The sequence below is a fragment of the Hyla sarda genome, chromosome 5, assembly GCF_029499605.1.
Source record: "Hyla sarda isolate aHylSar1 chromosome 5, aHylSar1.hap1, whole genome shotgun sequence".
In the NCBI taxonomy this organism is placed as follows: Eukaryota; Metazoa; Chordata; class Amphibia; order Anura; family Hylidae; genus Hyla; species Hyla sarda.
In genome coordinates, this window is record NC_079193.1 from 293218899 (window position 1) to 293245137 (window position 26239).

At 40.6% G+C, this 26239-nt stretch overlaps 1 protein-coding gene across 17 annotated transcripts in view; it reads left to right on the forward strand.

The window, feature by feature from the left end:
• FAM110B (family with sequence similarity 110 member B) overlaps window positions 1-24505 on the forward strand; it is a 282271-nt gene extending 257766 nt beyond the window's left edge. For 15 of the 17 annotated variants that reach the window (XM_056521982.1, XM_056521980.1, XM_056521981.1 and 12 more), the window contains one exon: window positions 21356-24505. In XM_056521982.1, coding sequence (XP_056377957.1) covers window positions 21663-22772 — 1110 coding nt within the window. In that variant the 5' untranslated portion in view covers window positions 21356-21662 and the 3' untranslated portion in view covers window positions 22773-24505. Of the gene's footprint in view, window positions 1-6758; window positions 6850-11779; window positions 11907-21355 lie in introns of all 17 variants that reach the window. The other 2 variants (XM_056521992.1, XM_056521990.1) reach the window with 2 other exon arrangements.
• The last annotated feature ends 1734 nt before the right edge of the window (window positions 24506-26239 follow it).

Consider the following 26239-nt stretch of genomic DNA (forward strand, 5'->3'; position numbering starts at 1 on the left):
TTTGAAAATTCCAGTGCAGCAGAATCCCAATTTTGTCAATATGATTCCCCAGCACAGTGCACACTACGGAATTTAAGCAGCGGATGTTCTGCTGCTGAAATTCCGCCACCGCCGCTGAAAGAATATTGCAAATTTTTCCAACTGAATGCACCTGGAAAACATTACCGTCTATGGGGACAGCATTATATGCACGGTTCCACCACTGACTGATTCAGTCAGCGCTGGCCACACTAGGAATCCCTGGACGGAAATTCCGTAGTGTGAACCTAGCCTAACTGTATTTTTTTGTTTATGACCACTATCTCACCTGGGCTGTCCCTTTTGGGCCCCAGTGGTGACAGCCAGCCTGGGTGCACAGACCTCTTACAAATAGTTAACCCCCAACTCCATATTTGCAGTTGGGAAGGAATTTTTCATCTAGTATTCCGCTTGGAAATTCTGGCGCAACATTGATGTCAATGGGATTCTGCTGCACAGTGCACTCTACAGAATTTCACATCCAAAAAAATTATCATTCTTTTTGCGGAATCCACGTGTAATACATTGCCATCTAGGAGGACAGAAATGTTAGAGATTAACAGAAAAAAATAAATATCCATGCCCCAGTGGCAAAAATCTTAGTGTGGACCTAGCCTAACAAACATGCAAAGATTCATCACAACCGCACACAGGAAAAGTATAGCTCGGCTCCACACATTTTTGAAAAAATAAATATATTTAATGTATATAAAATATTTATACAGTGGTCCCTCAACATATGATATAAATTGGATCCAGGAGAACCATTATACTTTGAAACCATCATATGTCGAGTACATGTGTCTATGTAAAAATGGTAATTGGTTCTGGGGCCTCGGAACCATTGTATGTTGAATACATATCTCTATGGGAAACTGCTAATTGGGTCTGGGATGACCATTGTATGTGGAGTGTATGGGGAGTGTTTAACAAACCAGGGTGCCTCCAGCTGTTGCACAACTACAACTCCCAGCATGTATGTACAGCCATTGACTGTCTGGGCATGCTGGGAGTTATAGTTTTGCAACAGCTGGAGGCACACTGATAGGGAAACATTGTATGGGGTGTATAGTGTGTATATGTATTGTATGTGATGTGTGACATTGCATACAGTACTGTACAGTTCTTTAAATACCTTCAGGGGGGACAGAATGTCCTCCCATTACGATCCTGCCGACTACAGCTCCATAGGAAAGGAAGGGGAGGGCAGCCAGCAGCTCATTGGATGCCTGCAGCAAGATGCTGCAGGCTATTGGCTATGGCTGTACTGGGGGGGGGCTTACACGGAGCTCACAGTGGAAGCCTGCGTGAGTTAGCAGGACAGCATGTGAGTAACAGGAGGCAGAACAGGGCACACGGGGCACATTACACAACTATCTGTCAGTTGCTGAAGTTGTCAGCGCTGTCAGATAGCTGTTTGTACGATGGCCCCGACACACAGCAGCATCATATGTCGATGCTGCCTTCAACACACGATGGGCTCTGAGAGGCCATCGTATGTTGAAATGATCATATGTCGGGGCCATTGTAAGTCGGGGGGGTCACTGTATACATATATATTTTGATTTTTTTTGGGACGATCAAATAGTCCTTTTAATCATTATATGGGACCCAACTTCTACAACTTGGGTGAAAGCAACAGAGAGTGGATGAAAAAATTATGTAACAGGAAATTAATTTTTGTCCAGTACCAGATGATTCCAAATATTCTGAAATTATTGCATTTACAAAAGTACTTTTATAAGTCCGGTTTGGAGTTACCAGCCTTAAAATTTAACTATAACAAACAAGTGGAACCTGAAATAATAAAGTCAAGCACTAAATGCCCGCTGGGATAAAAAAAAAAGAAATAAATACGACCAAAATGTCACCATTCATTCTCCCACCATAACTAATATTATTCATGAATGCGGCCGGCCTCTCCTGTACTGTGTGAATGGAGAACGATCACTTGTATGAAGCCATGGACTGTATTGTGCCGTGCTGACATATTGCAACCCACAGTCCCATCGCCTTTACACATTATACTTGGACTCCATAGAAATCCATGACGTGTGTTGTGGTTTCAAGTCAAGGCCTTTGCGATTGAAACACCCAGATCTCCTACACTACAGAATGGGAATATACGAGCTCTTACAGATTTCAATGAAAGAGCCCACTGTACGAAATGACTAGGTCTTTATCCAGCAAATTGCAACGTTTGGAATAAATATGTAGTTTTGTATGTTTTTTTGGCTTGATAATAATTTCCTTCACCCGTCTTCATGTCTGGGCAGTATGTAGCTGATGAGTAAGGAAAACTAGGATTAAAGGGGTACTCCGGTGGAAAACTTTTCTATTTTTATTTATTTAACTTTCTGGCACCAGTTGATAAAAATTTAAAAATAAACAGATTTGTAAATTACTTCTATTAAAAATTCTTCATCCTTCCAGTACTTATTAGCGGCTGTATACTGCAGAGGAAATACTTTTCTTTTTGGATTTATTTTCTGTCACGACCACAGTGCTCTCTGCTGACACCTCTGTCCTTTTTTTAGGAACTGTCCAGAGCAGCATATGTTTGCTATGGGGATTTTCTCCTGCTCTGGATAGTTCCTGATATGGACAGAGGTGTCAGCAGAGAGCACTGTGGTCGTGACAGAAGAGAAATCCAAAAATAAAAGAATTTCCTCTGTAGTATACAGCTGCTAATAAGTACTGGAAGGATTAAGATTTTTTAATAGAAGTAAATTACACATCTGTTTAACTTTCTGGAACCAGTTGATTAAAAATAAATAAAAATAAAACATTTTCCACAGGAGTACCCCTTTAAGTGCAGCCTTTTACTGTTGGGTCTGTGTAATGACCAACAATATTTACCTAACCAGGGTGCCTCCAACTGTTGCAAACCTGCAACTGCAAGCATGCTTGCAGTTGCAGTTTTGCAACAACTGGTTTGGAAACACCAGTATAATCTATTCAAGTCCATGCAGAGGTACCAATGGGAAAAAGCAGAGCTGCAGTGTAAAGCATTTGTGAGGAATACAGCAGCGGCAAAAAATAAAAATTAAAGGGGTTATCCACCATAAGGTGATTTTAGTACGTACCTGACAGACAGTAATGGAAATGCTTAGGAAGGATCTGCACTTGTCTTGGGGCTAAATGGCTATGTTGTGAGATTACCATAATACTGTGGATAGCTTTTTGTGAACTAGTATTTCCTGTTTGACTTTTCTTTTTTTGACTACAAATCCCACAATTCAATTTTCCTCCCTCCCACACATCAGCCACCCCACCCATTGAAACATAAATGAACTGCATCCATTCAAAAGACCTGTGGTTTTCATTCAGGGTGCCTACAGCTGTTGCAGATTGATCACTCTCCCACCAAGTGATCGCTCCACCCACTGAAGCAGACAGGCTCCCTGTCATCAGTTGACTAGTGCATCAGGTCTCGGCCGCATTGCAAGCTAGGAAAAATCTGAGACAACAGTCATTTTGTATGCTGATAAAAATAGTGGGGTGAAAATCACAGAAGAATTGTGAGAAAAACCATCACACACAGGTACAGACACTATATTATGAACTACACTAACTTTACAGCCCCTGTAGCATAGTCAAATAAAAATAATTCCTGGAATACCCCTTTAAAGAGATCTTATTGTATTAGATATCAGTACCTTTTTGCAAGGTTTGAAGATTCACTTCAGGTAGTAAAAAGAATTGTCATACAAATAGCCATTATAAAGCAAAGGGACACAATATGGATAATTTTTCAATATCGTTACATAGGGTATCTAGCGTTTTTAAATGAGGCAGAAAGAATTCTTCTAAAACCCACTTATCTGAGGTCATGCATTTTTGTTATACTATACGCAAATGTTACATTTTCTTTTTAAAAAGAGGCAATTGTCACATAAGTTGTTTGGTCCATAAAATGCTGTTTTTGCTGCTTAATATAGTTACACGGGGCGGGCCTGTTTCTGTGTGCTGTTTTTGGGAATGGTATGGGGCTCCTTTCCTTCATTTTATACCGTCGTATTTCTCTGGTTACCTGTGTCATTTAATTTTGCCCTTTTTGTGATTTGGGCACTTCCTGTGTGACTTCTGGATATATTGTTTTGTTACTATAAAATGCCAAAAATAAAACTTTAACCCCTTAAGGACATAGCGTTTTTGCTCTTTCGTTTTTTTTCCTCCATACATTTAAAAAATCATAGCCCTTGCAATTTTGCACCTAAAAATCCATATGATGGCTTATTTTTAACAGCTCCAATTCTACTTTTCCCAAAAATCTACAGCAAAACGGAAAAAAAATCATTGTTTGACAAAATGGAAGAAAAAAAAATGTTTTAACGTTTGGGGGCTTCCATTTCTACACAGTACATTTTTCCATAAAATGACACATTATCTTTATTCTGTAGGTCCATATGATTAAAATGATACCCTACTTATATAGGTTTGATTTATGGTACTTCTGAAAAAAATGTAAAAAAAGTTTAAAATTGTCCTCTTCTGACCCCTATAACCTTTTTATTTTTCCATGTACAGGGCGGTATGAGGGCTGATATTTGCGCCGTGATCTTAAATTTTTATCAGTACCTTTTTTGTTTTGATCTGACTTTTTGCTTCATTTTTTTTTATGGTATAAAAAGTGACCAAAAATACGCTATTTTGGACTTTGGAATTTTTTTTCACGTATGCCATTGATCTTGCAGTTTAATTAACTATATATATTTATAGGCAATATTTAGAAGCCCCATAGAGTATTGTCCGTGCATGCTTGGTGTGCACCATTCATTGTGGGGACAATTCTGGGGAGTCCCACCACTCAGCTTGTTATCCTTTATCTAGAACATCTTAAAGTGGAAAACTTTTTTTTTTTGTTTTTTAAATCAACTGGTGCCAGAAAATTAAACAGATTTGTATATTGCTTCTATAAAAAAAATCTTAATCCTTTCAGTACTTATCAGCTGCTGTGTACTACAGAGAAAATTCTTTTTTTTGGATTTCTTTTCTGTCTGTCCACAGTGCTCTCTGCTGACACCACTGTCCATTTTAGGAACTGTCCAGAGTAGGAGAAAATCCCTATAGCAAACATATGCTGCTCTGGACAGTTCCTAAAATGGACAGAGATGTTAGCAGAGAGCACTGTGGACAGAGAAAAGAAATCCAAAAATAATTTACAAATCTGTTAACTTGTTGGCACCAGTTGATTTAAAAAAAAAAAAATGTTTTCCACCGGAGTACCCCTTTAAGGCCTCTTTCACACTATGAAATTGTTCCGTTTAGGAAATTCCGTCACTATATCAGGGGAAAACCGGCATGCAGTCATTTTTCCGCCACGATATCCCGTCACTGTATAACGTCCGTAATGAATTACGGGCATATACGGGGGCAAACGGGCAGTTACAAAACCCCCATAGGCTGCAATGCGATTTAGTCACGGCCGTCAGGGGTTTTGTAACGGCCGGTTTTCCCCGATATAGTGATGGAACTTCTGACGGAAGTTCCTAAATGGAACAATTTCATAGTGTGAAAGAGGCCTAAGGTTTGAGGGAACTAGGGGCTGAATATAGTTTTGGTTCAAGTAGTGGAGCTATGTAGTTCATGTTGGATAATACCAGTTAATTGATAATTAAGGTACTAGATCCCAGCATTGCTTACGGACTTACAGTAAATGCTGAGGGATGTGACTACTGTTTGCAGCATTGTGTTCAGTTTCCAGCATTCTTTTTATCATGCTAAATACTGGAACCATCACATGACTGATTTAATTAGAAGTCAATAGGCTGACCAAGACTCATTAGATTCTGTGTGAAACCAGACCTGGCACTGCTTTCATGGCTGTTATAGACTGAAGCCATAACGTTAATGTGAAGAGATCCTGAATAAACTAGCATGATCGTTACATGCTGTACAGTATGCTTTCGGCATGCTGGGTGTGCATCTAATGTGCAGGGTCCCCTTCATGCAAAGTTTTTACTCTCTTCACTACTGGGAGACTTCTTGCTGGAGCAGAAACCTCCCTCACTGCTCAATCTACAACTTTTTTTTCTAGTTTTCAGTCTGGTGTTTTCTTAATAATAATAATATAAATAATAGAAACCAGTATAAAAAAAAATATACAAAAAATGAATTCAGAAAACTTGTGGAATCTGTTTTTCGTGTGTGTATGTGTATATATAGTTTTAAAAGGAACCTGCATGGAAAAGCATTATGTATGGTAAAATGATCTTCTTCACCATGCCCTGGAGATGGTGAAGTCCTTAATTTTGAAATGTGCACCCTGCTGGCCCTTGAGTAGTCCCCTTGGCAGGAGCCATCCTCTATTAGTCCCATCCTCAGTGGCTGTAGTCACGTCCCCCTCAGTGTGATTGAGAGCCTGTGTCACCGTTCTGCTCCCTAAGCAGATGGTGGAGAGCAATGATGTGGATCATGCTCGGGCGGTTAATCACGCTGAGGGGGCATGATTACAGCCTTACCAGGGTACTACTTACGGGCCCGATGGGGGACACCTTTCAAGCTGCTTATCCTCACCATGTCTCCCAGGGATGGTGAGGAAGAAGATTTTACCATGTATATTGCATTGCCACGTTATGTATGGTAAAATATGAAAGCAGGTTCTTTTTAAAGGGGTTGTTCAGCACTATAGCACAATTTTTATTTTTTATTTGTCCAAGGCTGGCCTAAAAATACATAAGAACTTACATTCCCCTACACCAATCACAGCTTCTCCTGCTTTCTACCATGGCACACAGGAGCCTCACATACTGATTATCTGTAAATGTCGAGGAAAGCAGAAAGTACTGAGTAGTGCGGACTGTCTGGATAGCAGGGGATGCGGGAGAAGTGAGTATAGGTTCTCTTTTTTTATGTATTTTTTTTTTTTAGCCCAAAACTTCCTTCAAGCAAAAATGCAAAACTAATAATAATAATATCATTGTTGTTATTATTATTATTATTATTTATTATTATTATTGATTATTATTTATATAGCACCAACAGCTTTCACAGCTCTTTCATTCTTTCATCTGTGGCAAAGATAACCTCTACAATCCCTGCTGCATTCTATGGCTACTTTCATACCCTTTATTGGTCTGTTCCAGATTTTACACTTTGACATGTTTGCTTTAGCCTGCAGGGTTTTTTTTTTTTTTTTTTTTTTTAAGTTTCATGCTTGGTCTTTATCATTTATGTTTTACTTAAAGTTTCTTAACCATTGATCATGTGAGTAGCTTAAGGGGTTGTCATATCTTTCAAGGAAAAAGTTGTGATGAATAACAGGTTGCCATTGCACCAAGACAGGACTTAATAAATTCTAAGCACTAACAGTCATGTTTACAGATGTATAGCCAATTCTCACGTTCTTGTCGGATCTCTCAGGAGAATAGAAGTCTACCGTGCAGGAGGGGACAATAGAATTACCCCACACCTCTATAAAGCTATTATATTGTACAACACAAATAGAGAAACATAGCTGCACATCCACCATTTGTATTTTGATCTACTTGCTTCTCAGCATAATTTCAAAAACGGACAGGTTGTTAGTATACATTTTGATCAAAAAGTACAAGCCCACTCGCCACTTCAAGGCTACCTAGTCAGTGGGTCCCTAACCTAACACTGGCATAGCACCGGGCGGCGACCACTGCCTCAGAGGGGGGAATGACCCAGAGGCCAGGCAGCCCCACTGCTGCCCGATAAAGCCCCTGGATTTGGACCGCACCACCCCACAGACAAAGCATCACGGAAACAATGGCCGCCACAGAGAACCACACCAGTGTAAACACTTACCATGTGCTCCCTGCCAGAGGGCTGGGAGAATGTAAGGAGGAAACCCTTATGCAGTCTCCTGCTCATTAAAAACGCCTGGGCCGAATGGGTGTAGTGGAGTGCTGGCCACGGAAGAAGGTAGAGACTACAAATGTACAACACAAAGAGAAACCTAGCCGCACATCCACCATTCGTATTTTGATCTACTTGCTTCTCAGCATAATAAAAAGGCCACCTAGTCAGAGTGGGTCCCTAACCTAACACTGGTGTAGCGCTGGGCAGCGACCACTGCCTCCGAGACACCATGCCCACAGGGGGAACAACCCAGTGGCCAGGCAGCCCCACTGCGAAGGACCACACCACAGACCATGCATCACAGAAACAATTGCCGCCACAGAGAACCACATCAGTGTGAACACTTACCATGTGCATAAATAGGTGGCCTTGTCGTGGTGAGTGGGCTTGTACTTTTTGATCAAAATGTATACTAACAACCTGTTAGTGTTTGAATTTATGTTGAGAAGCAAGTAGATCAAAATACAAATTGTGGATGTGCGGCTGTGTTTATTTTTCTCTATTTGTGTTTTACAATTGTAGTCTGTCCCCTCTTTCATAGCCAGCGCTCTGCTCCACCCATTCGGCCCAGGCGTTTGTAATTAGCAGGAGACTGCATAAGGGTTTCCTCCTAGCATTCTCCCAGCCCTCTGGCAGGGAGCATTTGGTAGGTATTCACATTGGTGTGGTTGCACTGCGGTGGCCATTGTTTCCGTGATGCTTTGTCTGTGGGGTGGGGTGGCCTGGAGCCAGGAGCTTGGTCGGGCAGCAGTGAGGCTGCCTGGCCACTGGGTCGCTCCCCCTGTGGGCATGGTCACTCCCCCTGTGGGCATGGTGTTGCAGTGGTGGTGGGGGCCACCGCCCGGCGCTACTCCAATGTTGGGTTTGGGACCCACTCTAACTAGGTGGCCTTGACGTGGCGAGTGGGATTGTACTTTTTGATCAAAATGTATACTAACAACCTGTTAGTGTATGAATTTATGCTGAGAAGCAAGTAGATCAAAATACAAATTGTGGATGTGCGACCATGTTTCTTTTTCTCTATTTTTGTTTTACTATTATATTATCGGTTTGGTGATAACAACAGTTTCCATAATAACTTTATATCATGCATGCAATACAATTCAGTAAACCACTCCAAAGGGGGAATTTCACTTTTGTTAATGTAAATTTATTCCTGTGGGAAAACGTGTTCTGTTGTTATAGTCCATTTGAAATGAGATTAGTAAGACATTTTTGTTATTGTGTTTCTCCAGTCCTGTTGGATAGCTCATGAAGTCATATTATATTCTTACTACTGCTCAATGAATGAATCCTTCTGCAGGCTTGTATTTAGAAATCTGTAATGCACTTAAGGCTTTTTTTTTTTATCTTAATTGCCTTTTTGTTCTTTTGTTTTTATAAACTTTGCGGTAACCAAATGGTTTGTAAGTATTTGACTTAAGGCTTTGTAATAGAATTAGCAAATCAGAATCTTGAATGTGAGGCAGCGTCAACTACCAAATGTACAGGGTCACACTCAGATTTGTGTATTAAAGGCAACCCGGCAGGTCCCTAGAGTCTCACACACTGGGCACAGTACTTAGATGTGGAGAACAGCATTCTGGTACTGCTCTTTCCATCTAATGCCACATTTTCTCAAAAAGCTACTTTGATAGGTGCTTATTTCATATGCTTATGCAGTATTTTCCTAACAGTGTGTCATTAGCTGTTGCAAAACAACTCCCAGCACCCCCTTAAAGCCAAAGGCTGGGAGTTGTATAATGTGGGGAGTTGTACTGCAATGTGGGGGTTGTAATGTAATGCAATGTGGGGAGTTGTAATGTACTGCAATGTGGGGAGTTGTAATGCAATGTGGGGAGTTGTAATGCAATGTGGGGAGTTGTAATGTAATGCAATGTGGGGAGTTGTAATGCAATGTGGGGAGTTGTAATGCAATGTGGGGAGTTGTAATGTAATGCAATGTGGGGAGTTGTAATGTAATGCAATGTGGGGAGTTGTAGTTTAAAAACAGCTTGAGACATATCGTTTGGAAAAGATCATGCTAATGCATAGCACCTAGTCATAGGGAAGTAGATGTGGCTCCTTGTCACACCGGCTGCACCCGCCACTGTCCTTGAGTGACACCCTGAGTGCAGGAAGCCCATTGTGGTGGGCACTAGGGAACGGACAGGTTTCTTTTAACATGAATTAAGAGAATATCACTGGTGACAAAGCTTCCTCCTTCCCCTTCCATAGACTTGTATTGTTTGTCTTGTAGACACAGGGAAAAGCTAAGTTGATTTTCAGAGAAGACATTTGTTCAAATGACAGTGCCAATTTAACATTGTTTTAATGTGTTATACAGACAGGTCAAACGTTTTGATCAGTTGAGGTCTGGGGTTGAGAACCCCACCGATTACTAGAACAAGCGGAAAAAGTGATCAGCTGTGCACTGGTCGGTGCTGGAGGCTGATTTTTTTAGAAAGTCTATGGGGCCTGCAACGAGGGGAGAAACAAGGAGAGTGAAACTTAGCTAAGCACTTCTCCCCTGCTCATTTTAGGGATTGGTGAAGGTCTCGGCACCCAGACTACAACCAATCCAAAAAAAAAAAAAAAAAAAAATGTTAAATTTTTAAAGGGGTACTCCAGGAAAAAAATCTTTATTTATCAACTGGCTCCAGAAAATTAAACAGATTTGTAAATTACTTTTGTTAAAAAAAATCTTAATCCTTCCAATAATTATCAGCTGCTGAAGTTGAGTTGTTCTTTTCTGTCTGGCAACAGTGCTCTCTGCTGACATCTCTGTCTGTCTCCGGAACTGCACAGAGCAGAATAGGTTTGCTAAGGGAATTTGCTTCTACTCTGGACAGTTCCCAAGAGAGGTGTCATCAGAGAGCAGAAAAGAACAACTCCGCTTCAACAGCTCATAAGTACTGAAAGGATTAAGATTTTTTAATAGAAGTAATTTACAAATCTGTTTAACTTTCTGGAGCCAGTTAATATATATATATAAAACATTTTTTTTCCTGGATACCTCTTTAAGTGCATTAGGGCCTTTCACCTCAGCTCACAAACAACTGGGCCTTGTTCTGAACACCTAATTACCACAGACTGGTTGCTAAAAATGAGCTGACTAACAACTCCATTTAGAAAGATGTACATAGGTTCTGTATGTCTAGCAATGTATCTGTCAAACATGACTTAGTTGCCTCTGCCGACAGCAGTGAAAGGGAAACGGCGCATAGCTGCAGCCAAACTGCAAAATTCAGTTCTTGAAGTGTTATGATGAATAACCTTTAAAAAAAACATTACATTATACATGGTCACCTATTTCAGATCTTACCAGTTTTAGCCTTTAGGACCTTTAAAAAAAAAATTCTCTCTCATTTGCTTTCTCATAGCCTGACAGTCATCACTGTTAGGCCGTGTTCACACAATGAAATTTCCGAGCGGAATCTGGCGGAAAAATTCTACTTAAAAATATTTTCAATGGGTTTCTGCTGCACCATGCACACGGCAGATGAGTCCGCCACAAAAATTCGAATGCCGTTTGTCTGCTGAAGAATAAATAACAGAAAATGCAGAAAATGCCTGTACTTGGCAGATATAGTTTTTCATTTTAGTAATTTACAGTAAAAAAAAAATCTAAAAACAAAACCCTGTATATGTAAAATACATGGAAAGGGAACCTGTCAATCTCAGTAGAGAACTTTTGTATAACTTGAACAAAATAGTTGTTTGAATGAATGTTTCACAAGTTATAGGAGTCCAGTGGGTTGGCTTACTCAATAACTGACAGCCTTTCACAAATGTGTACTTGCAGAGATACCGGTCAGTCACTGAGTAGGACCGCCCATTGGACTCATATGCTCAAAATGATTGAGGATTTTAATAAAATACAAGTTATGCTAGAGCTTCTCTCACAAAACTGTATATAAGCTCAGCTCATGCTCTTTACAAACATCCCTAGGGTTCTGCACTGCTCCCTGATATTTTCTGCTCATACAAGGTATGGACAAGGTCTGCATATTGGGTAATCCATCGTGGTCATAATTTTTTGCAAACTCTAGGATCAACAGTCCCTATGTATTATGTTGGTAAGTGAATTTAGTTCTAACTTCTATGTTTAGTTCCTATTGCACGCCCTTTGGTAAATAAAAAATCTTTGTAATGTACTTTGTTTAAAAAAAAATAGTTTTCTATGTTTTATTTGTGTTTATAAAAAGCGGCCACTAGGATGTTCCCTATTTGTCCAAAGTACACCCCCCCCCCACACACACACACACACACACATCTCTTGCAGAGACTTTGGACTCCTGTTGGCCTGTCAGAAGTCCAAAATCAGGAAATGCAGTTTGGAGTGCTGAGGGCGGGAGGGGGTGTGTGTGCAGCCTTAGCCAATCATAGCTCATCTCACACTGAACTGCTCTGGGCTGTGTGTAGCAAAGGGAGGAAGTTCTCCCCTGCTGGGTAACGCCCCTTCCCAGTCTGTAAATATGACTGAGACTGAGCAAAAGATACAGAGCAATATCAAGGTAGAAAACTAACAAATAATAAAAATAAAGGCAGGGGGTGGTTTATCATGATGGGGCAGTGATCTGGGAGTATTATAAAATGTATAACAAGATCATGATAGGTACTCTTTAATTTACAAGTCTGTAGGTTTTTATTATGCTTCTGGGTGCTGCCTGAATAAATCTATACACATCACAACCAATTTATTATGACTCATGTAAACCTTTCCATATTTTTTTAGTGAAATACATAGTACTTTTTATGAAACTTTTACATTTGACATCTCTTGGCAGTCGAGCTGACGGTTTTATTTATATGAGCACGATGGTCCCTCTCCCACACAATAATCATTATCATGTTCTTCTGCATCAGCGCAGCCCTGTCAGTGTGCCAGAACAAATGACAAAAGCTGCATGATTCACAGTGCCCCCACTGTGCCACCCCTGAGTCCTCCATTAGGCCCCGCAATGCCACCTCTGCTGTACCTCGTATTGTCACATCCTTGAATGTATTCATCAGTATTGTGTACGATAATACCGTACATGCAGCGTGCTCCTTGTGTTCAGTCAGATTTTGCGGTCGTGAAATAAGTCGCCATTGTCTTTCTAAACCTTTTAGGGACTTGATTCCCCTTTGCAGTTTGCGCAACTTATTTATACTAAATGGAAGACGTTTGTAATAGCAACCAGCTTCGATTTCGTAACATATTTTTAGCATAGTGTGCAAATGGCACCATATGTCTACTAGCATGACATTTCTTGGCAGAAGGGTTTGAGTATTCCAGTCTACATTAGACTTTAAAGAAAATCTGTATTGAAGTAATATGGGAAGAATATGAAGTTCACAGTTTACGAAATGGATCTATGACCATTGGAACCTTGGAATAGGGGACTGTGATGCTGTTACTGGTATTCTTGAAGACAGGAACGCTCTTATCATCTTGACACTACCATGTTGCTGGGAGGAATTGGTCAGGGCTCTTGCTGAAGTTGAGTTGTTCTTTTCTGTCTGACAACAGTGCTCTCTGCTGACACCTCTGTCCATGTCAGAGGAACGTTCCAGAACAGGTGACCTCAGTCGGGCTGATTGAGACCATCACGAAAAAATCGTGATGTCCTGATCAGCTAGGACACGAGCGGAGGTCCCCTTACCTGCCTCTGTCTCGTCCGATCTGCCATTGATTGCCTGAGATCCAGGCTTAAGCAATCGACCGCCTATAACACTGATCAATGCAAAGCTATGGCTTTGCAGGGATCAGTGTAAAAGATCAGTGTGTGCAGTGGTATAGCCCCCTATGGGAGCTATAACACTGCAAAAAAAGTGAAAAAAAAAACAGTTAATAAACGTCATTTAACCCCTTCCCTAATAAATGTTTGAATCACCCCACTTTTCCCATAAAAAAAAAAAACTGTGTAAATAAAAATAAACATGTGGTGTCTGAATTATAAAAATATCTTATTAATTAAACCGCACGGTCAATTGCGTACGCGCAAAAAATATCCAAAGTCCCAAAATAGCGTATTTCTGGTCACTTTTTATATCATGAAAAAATGTATAAAAAGCGATCAAAAAGTCCAATCAATATAAAAATGGTACTGCTAAAAACTTCAGATTATGGTGCAAAAAATGAGCCCTCATACCGACCCGTACAAGGAAAAATAAAGTTATAGGGGTCAGGAGATGACAATTTTTAACGTATACGTAACGTAAGGAATTTTTACCTCTATTATGAGGGGGGTTTTTTTGCCTTCCTCTGGATCAACTCAACTCAGTAGGGACTCATTAGGGTTATAGGTTAAACTTGATGGACTCTGGTCTTTTTTTTCAACCTTATGAACTATGTTACTATGATTTTTTTCAGAAGTACGACAAAATCAAACTTATATAAGTAGGGTATCATTTTAACCATATCTACCTACAGAATAAAGAGAAGGTGTCATTGTTAACGGAAAATGTACTGCGTAGAAACGGAAGCCCCCAAAATTTACAAAATGAAATTTTTTCTTCAATTTTGTCGCACAATTAATTTTTTTCCCGTTTCGCTGTGGATTTTTGGTTAAAATGACCAATGTCACTGCAAAGTAGAATTGGCGGTGCAAAAAATAAGCCATCCTATGGAATTTTAGGTGCAAAATTGAAAGCGTTATGATTTTTAGAAGGTTATGAGGAAAAAATTAAAATGCAAAAACTGAAAAACCCTGCGTCCTTAAGGGATTAACTTTCTGGAGCCAGTTGATATGAATAAAAAATTGTTTTTCACCGGAATACCCCTTTAATCACTTCTTAATGAGGCCTCACCAGTGTTCTGTACAGCGGCATGAGCACTTCTCTCTTTCTACTGCTTATACCTCTCCCTATACATCCAAGCATTCTGATAGCGTTTCCTGCTGCTCTATTACATTGTCTTCCTACCTTTAAGTCTTCTGAAATAATTCTCCTAAATCCCTTTCCTCAGATACTGAGGTCAGGACTGTGTCAAATATTCTATATACTGCCCAAGGATTTTTACACCCCTGGTGCATTATCTTGCATTTATCTACATTACATTTTAGTTGCCAGAGTTCTGACCATTCTTCTAGTTTTCCTAAATCCTTTTCCATTTGGCGTATCCCTCCAGGAACATCAACCCTGTTACATATCTTTGTGTCATCAGCAAAAAGACATACCTTACCATCGAGACCTTCTGGAATATCACTAATGAAGATATTAAAGGGGTACTCTCGTGGAAAACTTATTTATTTAGTTTATTTTTTTAAATCAACTGGTGCCAGAAAGTTAAACAGATTTGTAAATGACTTCTATTAAAAAATCTTAATCCTTCCAGTACTTTTTAGGGGCTGTATACTACAGAGGAAATGCTTTACTTTTTAGATTTCTATGATGTCATGACCACAGTGCTCTCTGCTGTCCATTTTAGGAACTGTCCTAAGCAGCATATGTTTGCTATGGGGATTTTCTCCTGATCTGGTCAGTTCCTAAAATGGACAGCAGAGAGCACTGTGGTCATGACATCAGAGAAATCTAAAAAGTAAAGCATTTCCTCTGTAGTATATAGCCCCTAAAAGTACTGGAAGGATTAAGATTTTTTAATAGAATTAATTTACAAATCTGTCTGGCACCAGTTGATTAAAAAAAAAAAGTTTTCCATGGGAGTACCCCTTTAAACAATATTGGTCCCAGTACAGATCCCTGAGGTACCCCATTGGTAACAAGACCTCGCTCTGAATATACTCCATTGACTACAACTCTCTGTTGTCTGTCATTCAGCCTGATCCACTCAACAATATGGGAGTCCAAGCTCAATGACTGCAGTTTATTGAGAAGTCTTCTATGTGGGACAGTGTCAGAAGCCTTACTAAAATCTAGATGTGCGATAGTGTAATAGAACACATTATCCTGATAAAACTAAAGCTTATATTTGAATCTATTAAAAAAATATAGTAAAAAACAAACATCCTGCAGGTAAATAGTGATCATTCGACTGGCAGCGACTACCTGCGGGGTGTTTGTGTTTAACTCTGTAAGTATTAAAGCTTCAGTTTTATCCACTATTAAGATACCATGAAGGATGTTGCTATCTACTAACCTGAGAATTGTATTACCCACAGTATATTCTATTTTGTCCACTATATAAAGATACCATGCAGGATTCCACGGTCTTCTAACCTCCTTGTAAGAAAAGCTGAAGAAGTTCTGGCATACCACATTATTCTGCTTTGAAGATGCAGAGCCAAACAACTGGGATTCCATATGTGAATGCCCAGAATGTGCCATCCTGTCTCTAGCTGGAGAGCAGGGATCCTCTGGCTGGGCTCCTGTAGAGTAAACTGGGGATAAAATAAGACAGTATAAAGTGGGAGCATCTACTGAACGTTCTGCATGCCTGTGACATTTACTTTATACAGATTTGCACATTCATTCAGCTTCTCTGCTTACTCTCCAGTACAGTACCCAGACAGCTCCTTATGGCAGCTCACACTGTGTACCGTGGCACGTGATGCTGGCCAGTGTCAAGATCTCATATGTCGGCACACAAGGGTCTGTGTCTCCCCTGGACTATTGGGACCGGTAGCAACTGCAGCCTTTATAGCTACTTTGGCCAAACATTAAAGGGGTACTCCACCCTTAGACATCTTATCCAAAGGATAGGGGATAAGATGTCTGAATGCGGGGGGGGGGGGGGAGAACATTTGCACCCAGCGTTCGTTTAGAGTGCCGGGTGCAGTGTCGGAAGCTCTTGACGTCACGGGCACGCCCCCTCAATGCAAATGGTTGGGAGTGTGACGGCAGACCCCCTCCCATAAACTTGCATTGAGGGGGCATGGGTGTGACATCACGAGCATCCGCCCCGCATTGCCAGTCATATGGTACGGAGCAAAGTTCACTCCATGCAACGGATGTCTGGTGCCGCAGCTGAGATTGCGAGGGTCCCCAGCGGGAGGACCCCTGCAATCAGACATCTTCTCCCCTATCCTTTGGATAGGGGATAAGATGTCTAGGGGCGGAATACCCCTTTAAAAGCAAAAAAGCTATTCTGCTTCCTACTTTTATTGGTCATACAAGTGAAAGAACAGTCTCCACTGGGGGCAGTGTAGGATTAAGGTATTACCAGGGCTAAATTCCTGCAGGAACGCATGGGAACTGAGTTCCTGCACTTTTTCTACAGCAGGAACAATGAGGGGAATTAGTTAAGCTGTTTAGATAATTTTTTTTCTTTTTTTATCTAAAATTGTCTAAAAAAAAAGTCTGTCACCTCCCCTGTGACTTTTGTGCAACTTTTGCTATGAGTCATATCTGAAAGTGAGCTACCATGTGCTGTGCTTTAGACTATTGTTGTACAGTGGTCACTGATTCATTATCTGCGACTCAAAAAAGTCGCAGCACCATGATTTACACACAAACTCACACCATGTCACGTGGCGTGCGACCTTTGGTGAATTTGGAGCAGGAAGGTATATTCTTAGGCGACTTTTCACAGCTATAATAGCGCATATACTAGTAGAATGTTGATGTGTGCCCCTCACTTTTCCTATTAGTAGGAGTCCTGTAGGACCAATCCTTGAGTAGAAATATTGGGTGAGGTCCCACACTTTTTTTTCCCAGGACTTGACCCTTGGGTATTACTGTTTGTACAGTGACCCCCGACCTACGATGGCCCCGACATACGATAATTTCAACATACGATGGCCTCTCAGAGGCCATGGCATGTTGAAGGCAGCATCAACATACGATGCTTTTGTATGTCGGGGCCATCGCATAAACGGCTATCCGGCAGCGCAGACTGCTTCAGCTGCCACCGGATAGCCGTTTACGGTGCCCCATGTGGTCCGCTGATGATCACTTACCTGTCCTCAGGGCTCCGGCCCATCCTCGTCGGGATCCCCTGCATCGTCGGCGCTATCGATCGTCGTCATCACGTCGCTGCGCACGCCATCCCGTCATCCAATAGGAGCGGCATGCGTAGCGACGTGATGGCGGCGACAGAGAACGAGGATGCCGGGGACGCGGCGACCAGGATGGAGGGCGACATCCAGGGCAGTGGTGACGGTCCGGAGCGGCGGGGACATGTGAGTATAACCTCCAATACCAGTGGTCTTCAACCTGCGGACCTCCAGATGTTGCAAAACTACAACTCCCAGCATGCCCGGACAGCCGTGGGCTGTCCGGGCATGCTGGGTGTTGTAGTTTTGCAACATCTGGAGGTCCGCAGGTTGTAGACCACTGTCCTATACTTTACATTGCACAGATCCCTCAACATACGATGGTTTTAACAAAGGTTGGTCCATTTCGAACGGATTACCATCGTATGTTGAGGGACCACTGTATACATACGCTGCTAAAAAAAAAATGTTGGCGTTCTGTAAGTAACAGGAGATTACACAAGGGCAATGGTTATTTGGTAGGGTTTTAACTTTTTGTTAAATGGGCGTGTGATGCCTAAACTTATTAATCAACTGTGTCACAGAATCCCATCATGCGTATTGTTGTGCCGAATGACAAGGTTATATACAATCTATTTAAATGTGTTACAATCGATAGCAGCTTATGTTTCATAGTTGTGTTAAATGTCATGGAAAATGATTGCTAGGATTTGATTGGTTGCTGTGGCTTATAACTCCGTGATGTATGGATGTATGTGCCTGTGGAATATATAGTATCACCAAAGGAAAGCACTGAACCCGAACAACCATAGAATTACATTATAACTACAAAGTCGATGTAACGAATATTCCTTTAATTTCATGGGTATGACCAGCGATTACATTCGGGCCCAGTACAGCTTATGAGTGGCTTTCGGGAGATGAATGTCCTAATCGCCCCCCTGGACTTTAATGAGGCTTCTGATGTCCATAGTGTTTCAGTCCATTTGAATAATTCTTTCTAGTCGGCTTCAGGCATGGTCTACTAATGTTTTCTGCTCCGCTGGGCTGACCTTTCACTCTCCTGCTGTGGCAGAGACTTCCATCTGTGTTCTCCAGTGTGATGGGGCAGGGGATATTTGGCTTCTTCACATTGACACTAGAGTCAGGCTCTTGGTATTTAAATTAAAACTTGCCCCTGGGGCACAGCTTTGGAAATAGCACAGCGCTCAATATTACAGTGGGGCTAACTACAGCCCCGGCGTCTGTCAGCTATGAAACCACTTCATTGCATGACTCCTATTACAACATATGGGTCCTTTAGATGCCAATTACTTCGTCATATCTGTATTCTATTTCCAAAGGTTAATGTGGTGTTTATCTGCTACAGCTTACGGGAATTTAACTCTGCATTATCGTTTTAGCCTTAGACTTTACATTATACATTTAAAGTGGACCTTTAAAGGCTACCTCTCATCAAAAAAACTTTTGATGTATTATAGATTAATGTATGCAGAATAACTTTACAATTGCATGTTGTTAAAAAATATGCTTCTTTCTATTTAATTTTCCACTTTGAAGAAATTACCACTAGGGGTCTCCCTACCAGTCCTGGCAGCAAGCATTTCAGACTCATGCTGGAGTCCTAAACACTACGAGCTGCCAGTCTGCTTTGTTCACAAAGGAGAACACTCAGAGCTGCCAGCCTGCTTTGTTCACAGCCTGTTTGGCTGTGAACAAAGCAGGCTGGCAGCTCTGAGTGTTTAGGACTCCAGCATGAGTCAGAAATGCTTGCTGACAGGACTGATCGGGAAAAATACAGTAGAAAGAAGCATATTTTTCATTAAAATGCTATTGGAAAGTTATTCAACATTCATTAATCTAAAATATATCAAAAGTTTATTTGATGAGAGGTACCCTTCAAGACAAATCTATCAGGATCAGTGGGGACCAGTAATGTCAAAAAAAGGGGAAGAACATTCTCACTCCGAGATGTCTACTCGGATTATATTCAGAGAGAGTAACCTATATTCACAGCCACCTCTTGAGAGGCAACATGGTCCTGGATCATATTTTCATTGCAATCAGCAAAGATCTAAATAGTTATATTAAGATGGCTTAAAGGGGTACTCCAGTGGAAAACAATTTCTTTTAAATCAACTGGTGCCAGAAAGTTAAACAGATTCATAAATGGCTTTTATTAAAAAATCTTAATACTTCCAGTACTTATCAGTTGCTGTATACTGCAGAGGAAGTTCTTTTCTTTTAGAACTTTTGTCTGACCACAGTGCTCTCTGCTGACACCTCTGTCCATGTCAGGAACTGTCCAGAGTAGGAACAAATCCCCATAGAAAACCTCACCTACTCACGACAGTTCCTGAAATGGACAGAGGTGTCGGCAGAGAGCACTGTGGGTCAGACAGAAAAGAAATTCAAAAATAAAAGAATACAGCAGCTGATAAGTACTGGAAGGATTAAGATTTTTAAATAGAAGTAATTTACAAATATGTTTAACTTTCTGTCACCAGTTGATTTAAAAAAAATTTTTTTCCACTGGAGTACCCCTTTAATAGATGCTGGGTGTCTAGATAAATAGATGCCTTCATAGATAGGATAGATAGATATCACAATAGAAAGAAAGATAGATGGATTGATGGGTGCATAGATGTCTCAATAGATAGATAGAAAGATGAATAGATTACTCTATGGATAAACAGGATTGATGTCTCGATAGATGTCTCGATAGATGTCTCGATAGATGTCTCGATAGATGTCTCGATGGATGTCTCGATGGATGTCTCGATGGATGTCTCGATGGATGTCTCGATGGATGTCTCGATGGATGTCTCGATGGATGTCTCGATGGATGGATGGATGGATGGATGGATGGATGGATAGATAGATGTCTCGATAGATGGATGGATAGATGTCTCGATAGATGGATGGAAAGATGTCTCGATAGATGGATGGAAAGATGAATAGATTACTCTATGGATAGACAGGATTGATGTCTCGATAGATGGATGGATAGATGTCTCGATAGATGGATGCATAGATGTCTCGATAGATGGATGCATAGATGTCTCGATAGATGGATGCATAGATGTCTCGATAGATAGGATACCTCTGGTGGCTTATTTCTCTGAGAATAAAGTATCAGGCAGTTTAACTTAACTACTCTTCTGTACCTATAAATCGGCCACTGGAGGAGAATTAGAGTTGAGAGGTTGGACATGGATAGATGTCTCAAAGGATAAAGAAATACCCGTTAATAAGTACATATTTCAGCATTGTATTACAAACGGTATTTCCTTAGTTTAAATTATTCAATAAATAACAAAACTATATCCCTTTAATTTTGAATTTATTATTTATCATTTACAGTTCTAATTATTTATTTATCTTGTATCTTTCAACTGCTTTCTAAAACTAAAATAATATTACAGGGTAACGGTGTCCATGTGTGTGCTTTCTATTAACCATCTGTTGTCTGGTTTCTTTTGCCCCTGAATACAATTAACCTCTCTCTTGGGATTGAGGAGGTTAAAAGCTACCTAATGCGTTTTTTGTTTTTTTTTACTACAAACTAAAACCGTTTCAATATTTTCTGTTGCTACAGCCGTGATGTCACATGCTGTTACTGACATGTGATTGGTTGTTTTGTCTTTCAGATCCCTGCACAAAGAAAAGACGAGACACCCACATCCTTCTGTGTGAATAGAAGATTCAGCTGAGCAGATTACTACAGCCTTCTGTCGGGTGGCCTTTTTGTATCAGGGCTGACTTTTTAGCGATAAATTATAAAAGAAAGAAAAAATGTCATTTAATGAGCTGTGAGATGATAAAGAGCCGCTGCTAACACTCAGATTTCAAGATTCAGCTGTTACTCATTGTGCTTGATGCACATGTTTCTGCACAGTGCATATAGGAAACACAAGAAGAGGATCCAAAACGGCTGCGGGGGAACAATCGCCAAACATGCCTACAGAAACACTACAGACAGGTAGCATGGGGAAACCTGGTAGCCCAGCAGTGGCTTTTGCATCCGCTGTTCCTCTCCGAATATTGAATAAAGGACCTGACTATTTCCGCAGGCAGTCAGAGCCTAATCCCAAGAGACTCAGCGCAGTGGAAAGATTAGAAGCTGATAAGGCAAAGTATGTCAAGAGCCAAGAGGTTATCAATGCCAAACAAGAGCCTGTGAAGCCAGCAGTACTTGCAAAGCCTCCTGTATGCCCTGGGGCAAAAAGACCTTTAGCAAGCCCAACCCTGAAGATGTTTAACAACAAGTCTGAGAGCTGTGTACAAAGAGAGAACTTAAAGCTAGAAATCCTTAAGAACATTATCAATAGCTCTGAAGGCTCCAGCACAGGTTCCGTGCACAAGCAAAGTTCTCGGAACTGGCCTACAGGCAGATCAGACTCGGCTGACCAAAACCGACATTCTTTTGCGGAATCCGTAAAGGTTTACTCTACGCAAAGTCATGGGAGCCCCCAAGAGACCAACTCCAACATCAGTAGGATGCTTCTAGAAAAATCAGGTGATACTTTTTTACATGTTTCTCATAGTTCTTCAGACATTAGAAAGGTCACGAATATGAAACAGATAAAGGCGATACCTTGCAGCAGTTCGGCTCCACCTCTCCCTCCAAAGCCCAAAATTGCCACCTTAACCACCCTTAAGTCTCCAGACAATGATGCTTTGGAACCCACCACCTGTGGTGTAACCAGAAGGCCATCACTCCAGCGATCCAAGTCTGACTTAAGTGACAGATACTTTCGCGTGGATGCCGATGTTGAGAGATTCTTTAATTACTGTGGACTCGATCCTGAAGAGCTTGAAAACCTTGGGATGGAAAATTTTGCAAGGGCTAATTCCGATATAATTTCTCTAAACTTTCGCAGTGCAAGCATGATTAGCTCAGACTGTGAGCAGTCTCAGGATAGCAACAGTGACCTTAGAAACGACGACAGTGCCAACGACCGAGTGCCGTACGGTATTTCTGCCATAGAGAGGAATGCCAGGATCATCAAATGGTTATATAGCATAAAACAAGCTAGAGAGTCACAGAAGGTATCCCACGTGTGAGAACGAGACAGCGGTTACTTAAGAGACTACGTATTGTCTGTGAATATTCAGTTGTGAAGGGTTGTAAAGTCTACTTGAAGTCTTGTAAACTTTTCAAACTGCTCTGTGTTGCTTGTTGTGCAATGTTTTCAAGTTGCATGCCTGTCAACATGTGAACTGACCTGGCTTTCACTTGAACAAATACTACAAAGCCTAGACGACTATGCTCATCCTCTGCCAAAAGTTTAAGACCGGTTTAAAGTTTTATTGGCTTTGTTTTCAAAATGTATCACCTACTACACATAGCTTGGGCACACGTTTTGAAGGCTAGATCTATATGAAGTCCGTCAGTTTACTAAGAGCTAGCAATAGTTGTTGATGCAAGGAGGCCCAAAGTTCCGCGTGCCTCAGTCAAGTCTTTAGTACCTGAGGTATTGTCAAGGCAGTCTTTAGTTCTGCTCGGTGAAGCCTGTCTCTAATGTATGCAGGTGAGCAATAGACTGTACTGTTTACATGACGCTAAAGGTAGACATAAACATACATAGGTCTTATTGTGTTTTTTTATATACATTTATATATGTACTTTATTAATGACATTTTTTCATTCAAAAACAAGAATGCTGTCAAGTGCTTACACGTCAGGTCTTTTTCTATTTAAAAGAGTAAAAAAAAGATGGTAATAATACAGATTTTATTCTTGCAACATTTTATCTTTTTCATTTAATTAAATTTTTTTCTCAGTAGTATTCTTAGTTGTTTCATCTTCATAACGTACAGGTATGTGTCATACTTTTGACATTGCAGTCGTGTTATGCTTTTATTTAATTTTTTTTATTCTTCATGGTTATTTGCCAGTTAGAAGTTGAGAAGGAATCTGGGCAAGTGTAGTGCAGGGGCATCTGCAACACAAAACTTAGTCCATACATGCTATCCAGCAAGAGGCCATAGCCTTTAAGGACTTTTTTTTTCTCAAAGTCTTAAACTTTTGACCAGAATAATGTGATAAACCTACAACTCCTATAAGCTGCCTTCAACAGAACTATCATTGCAGATCCATGCTACCATTTTTTTTCCAGTTACGTTAAGCAAGATGGAAATCTACAGCCATATCAGTATGAAACAAATCTCCAATTCTGGAATAGCCTCATGGACTCTAGCTGAATGAATTGTACTTGTTGTCTTGCATCTCAGTCTACGAATGTTTGTCTCACTTTGTAGTTTTAACAATTTAAAACTGCTTCCATCTTCTCATGGCAGTTCTTCTGCACGTCGGCCGCCTTCTAGATACTTTTCTTCTTTGTTTTTGTCTTTAAGTTTCTTCTGACAATGTGTCTTCCCAGTGGATTATCAGCTGGCATTCTTCTGAGTAGCATTTAGATATGCACCTTTTGCCTGCATCCGGTGAAGACAGCCATTTTGTAGGTTAAGCCAATATTTATGAAAATGCAACCAATCCGTTCACTAGTAATGACCTAACCGATTGTCAAAATGGCTGCCTTTGTTGTATGTGTCCGGCGACAAGTGTACTTGAACAGAAACTGCAGGGCCAGCTACTTTGTTACAGTGCTTAGGGGTCCTCACAGTATTTTGTTAACTTTAGCAGGCCGATGCAAAATGAAAAAAAAAAAATACAAAAATAAAAACACTTTTTTTATTGTGTAAATGCTGTAAGGATTTGTACATACTTCATTTGCTATTGAAACTTTGGGGGAAAAAAGTGTTATACTAATAAATAGCTCTTGTTCAGCAGCAAAGTTCAGTGTTTTGTTTATTGATAATAAACACACGCACATACACGCACGCACACACATACACACACACACACACACACACACACACTTGTTGGCCTTTGCAAGCCCTGGTTCATGCATCCATGTAGTAAAGAATCAGATATGTAAAGGCCCCCTTATACAGGCCCAATTTTATCAGGCAAATGAGCATTCCTAAAAACACTCATTCCCGATAATTGGCCATTGTACAACACATTTATACAATGCGAGACAGAGAGGCCTAGACACTGAGCTATTTCACTATTTCATCATGTATAAATTAAAAAGGGGGGGGGGGCATATTGTAGTAGTTTAACTTGTTAGGAGAAAAAAAAAAAACCTTTTGCCAGACCAATTTAAAACATATGACATTTTATTTCTACCTGAGCCATAGAACATAAATCATAAGTAAGCGAGTGAGTCGTAGTAAAATGTTATAGTTCTGTTTGCATCACGTATAACCTTTTTATATGTCATAAATATAGATAATCATATGCAGGTTTGGGGGGGGGGGGTGCAGCCATTCCCAGTACAGCATCGGATTTAGCCTCCAAACCATAAAACTTTAAATACAAAAGTAGAGGAAAAAGACAAAAAGCTATTGAACTAGGTAATAGGAATAAGAACTAACTTACTGGACATAAAATGCAACATGTCTGTAAGAGCTGCTATAAACATGAAATAAATTGCTAGTCTTAGATAGTTAAGTAACAAGAAGTGACATACGACACCTGGGTTACATGATTTCCATTCCTGCTTATTTCACTTTATCCCATAAAGGTAAGATGCATAAAAATGAAAAAGTCCATACCAATATTACAGCAATATAACACGGGGCCTTCAAGCACATCTTTAAATTTAATGGGGTTAAAGTGTGCTACAGTCGTGGCCAAAAGTTTGAGACTGACACAAATGTACTTTTCACAAAGTTTCATGCTCCAGTTTTTATAGTGGCAATTTGTATTAACTCTAGATTGGTATTAAGAGTGATCAGATAAATTGGCATTAATTACAAAGCCATGCCATAAAAATTAAAGGAGTACTCTGGGATAGAAAAACGTATCCCGTACCCCCGAAATCTCCCGGATGGCTCCCCGCCTCTCCTTTTAAATGGAGAGTGTCGACTACTACATGAAGCAGTGACCGACACTCACCCTTCATTCAGCTCTATGGGAGAGCCGGAAATTCACGAGTGTAGCGCTCGCATATAGAGATGTATTGAGGGGGTGTGTCAGCCACCACTTCATGCGGTGGTCGACATGCGCCATTGAGGAGGAGCGCTGGGGCACTGGGCGGGTGGTCCCAGCGGTCAGATAACCCTGCAATCGGACACTTATCCCCTATCCACTTATCCCCTATCATAAGTTTTTCTATCCCTGAGATCTTGAGTGTTAAGGCTGTGTTCATATGTTGTGGCTAATTAGCAGTGCCATGCATAATGGCAGTAAACAGACACTATTTGCCATGATTTTGGCCGTTTGCTGCAATAATTAGTTGTGGTACTGTTAATTAGTAGCAACATGTGAACACAGCTTAAAGAGGAAAAGAGTGTCATGCTGATTTAATTATAAAAACTGAGGGGGTGCTTGAAATCATTATCATCTCCTGTTAACCATAGAAACATGTGCAGCCTTCATTGTTTTGCCTCAAAAGGGCTTTACAGGTAAGGACATTACCTCTAAATCAACAATTTATCGGATTATCAAGGAAGGTTTAAGT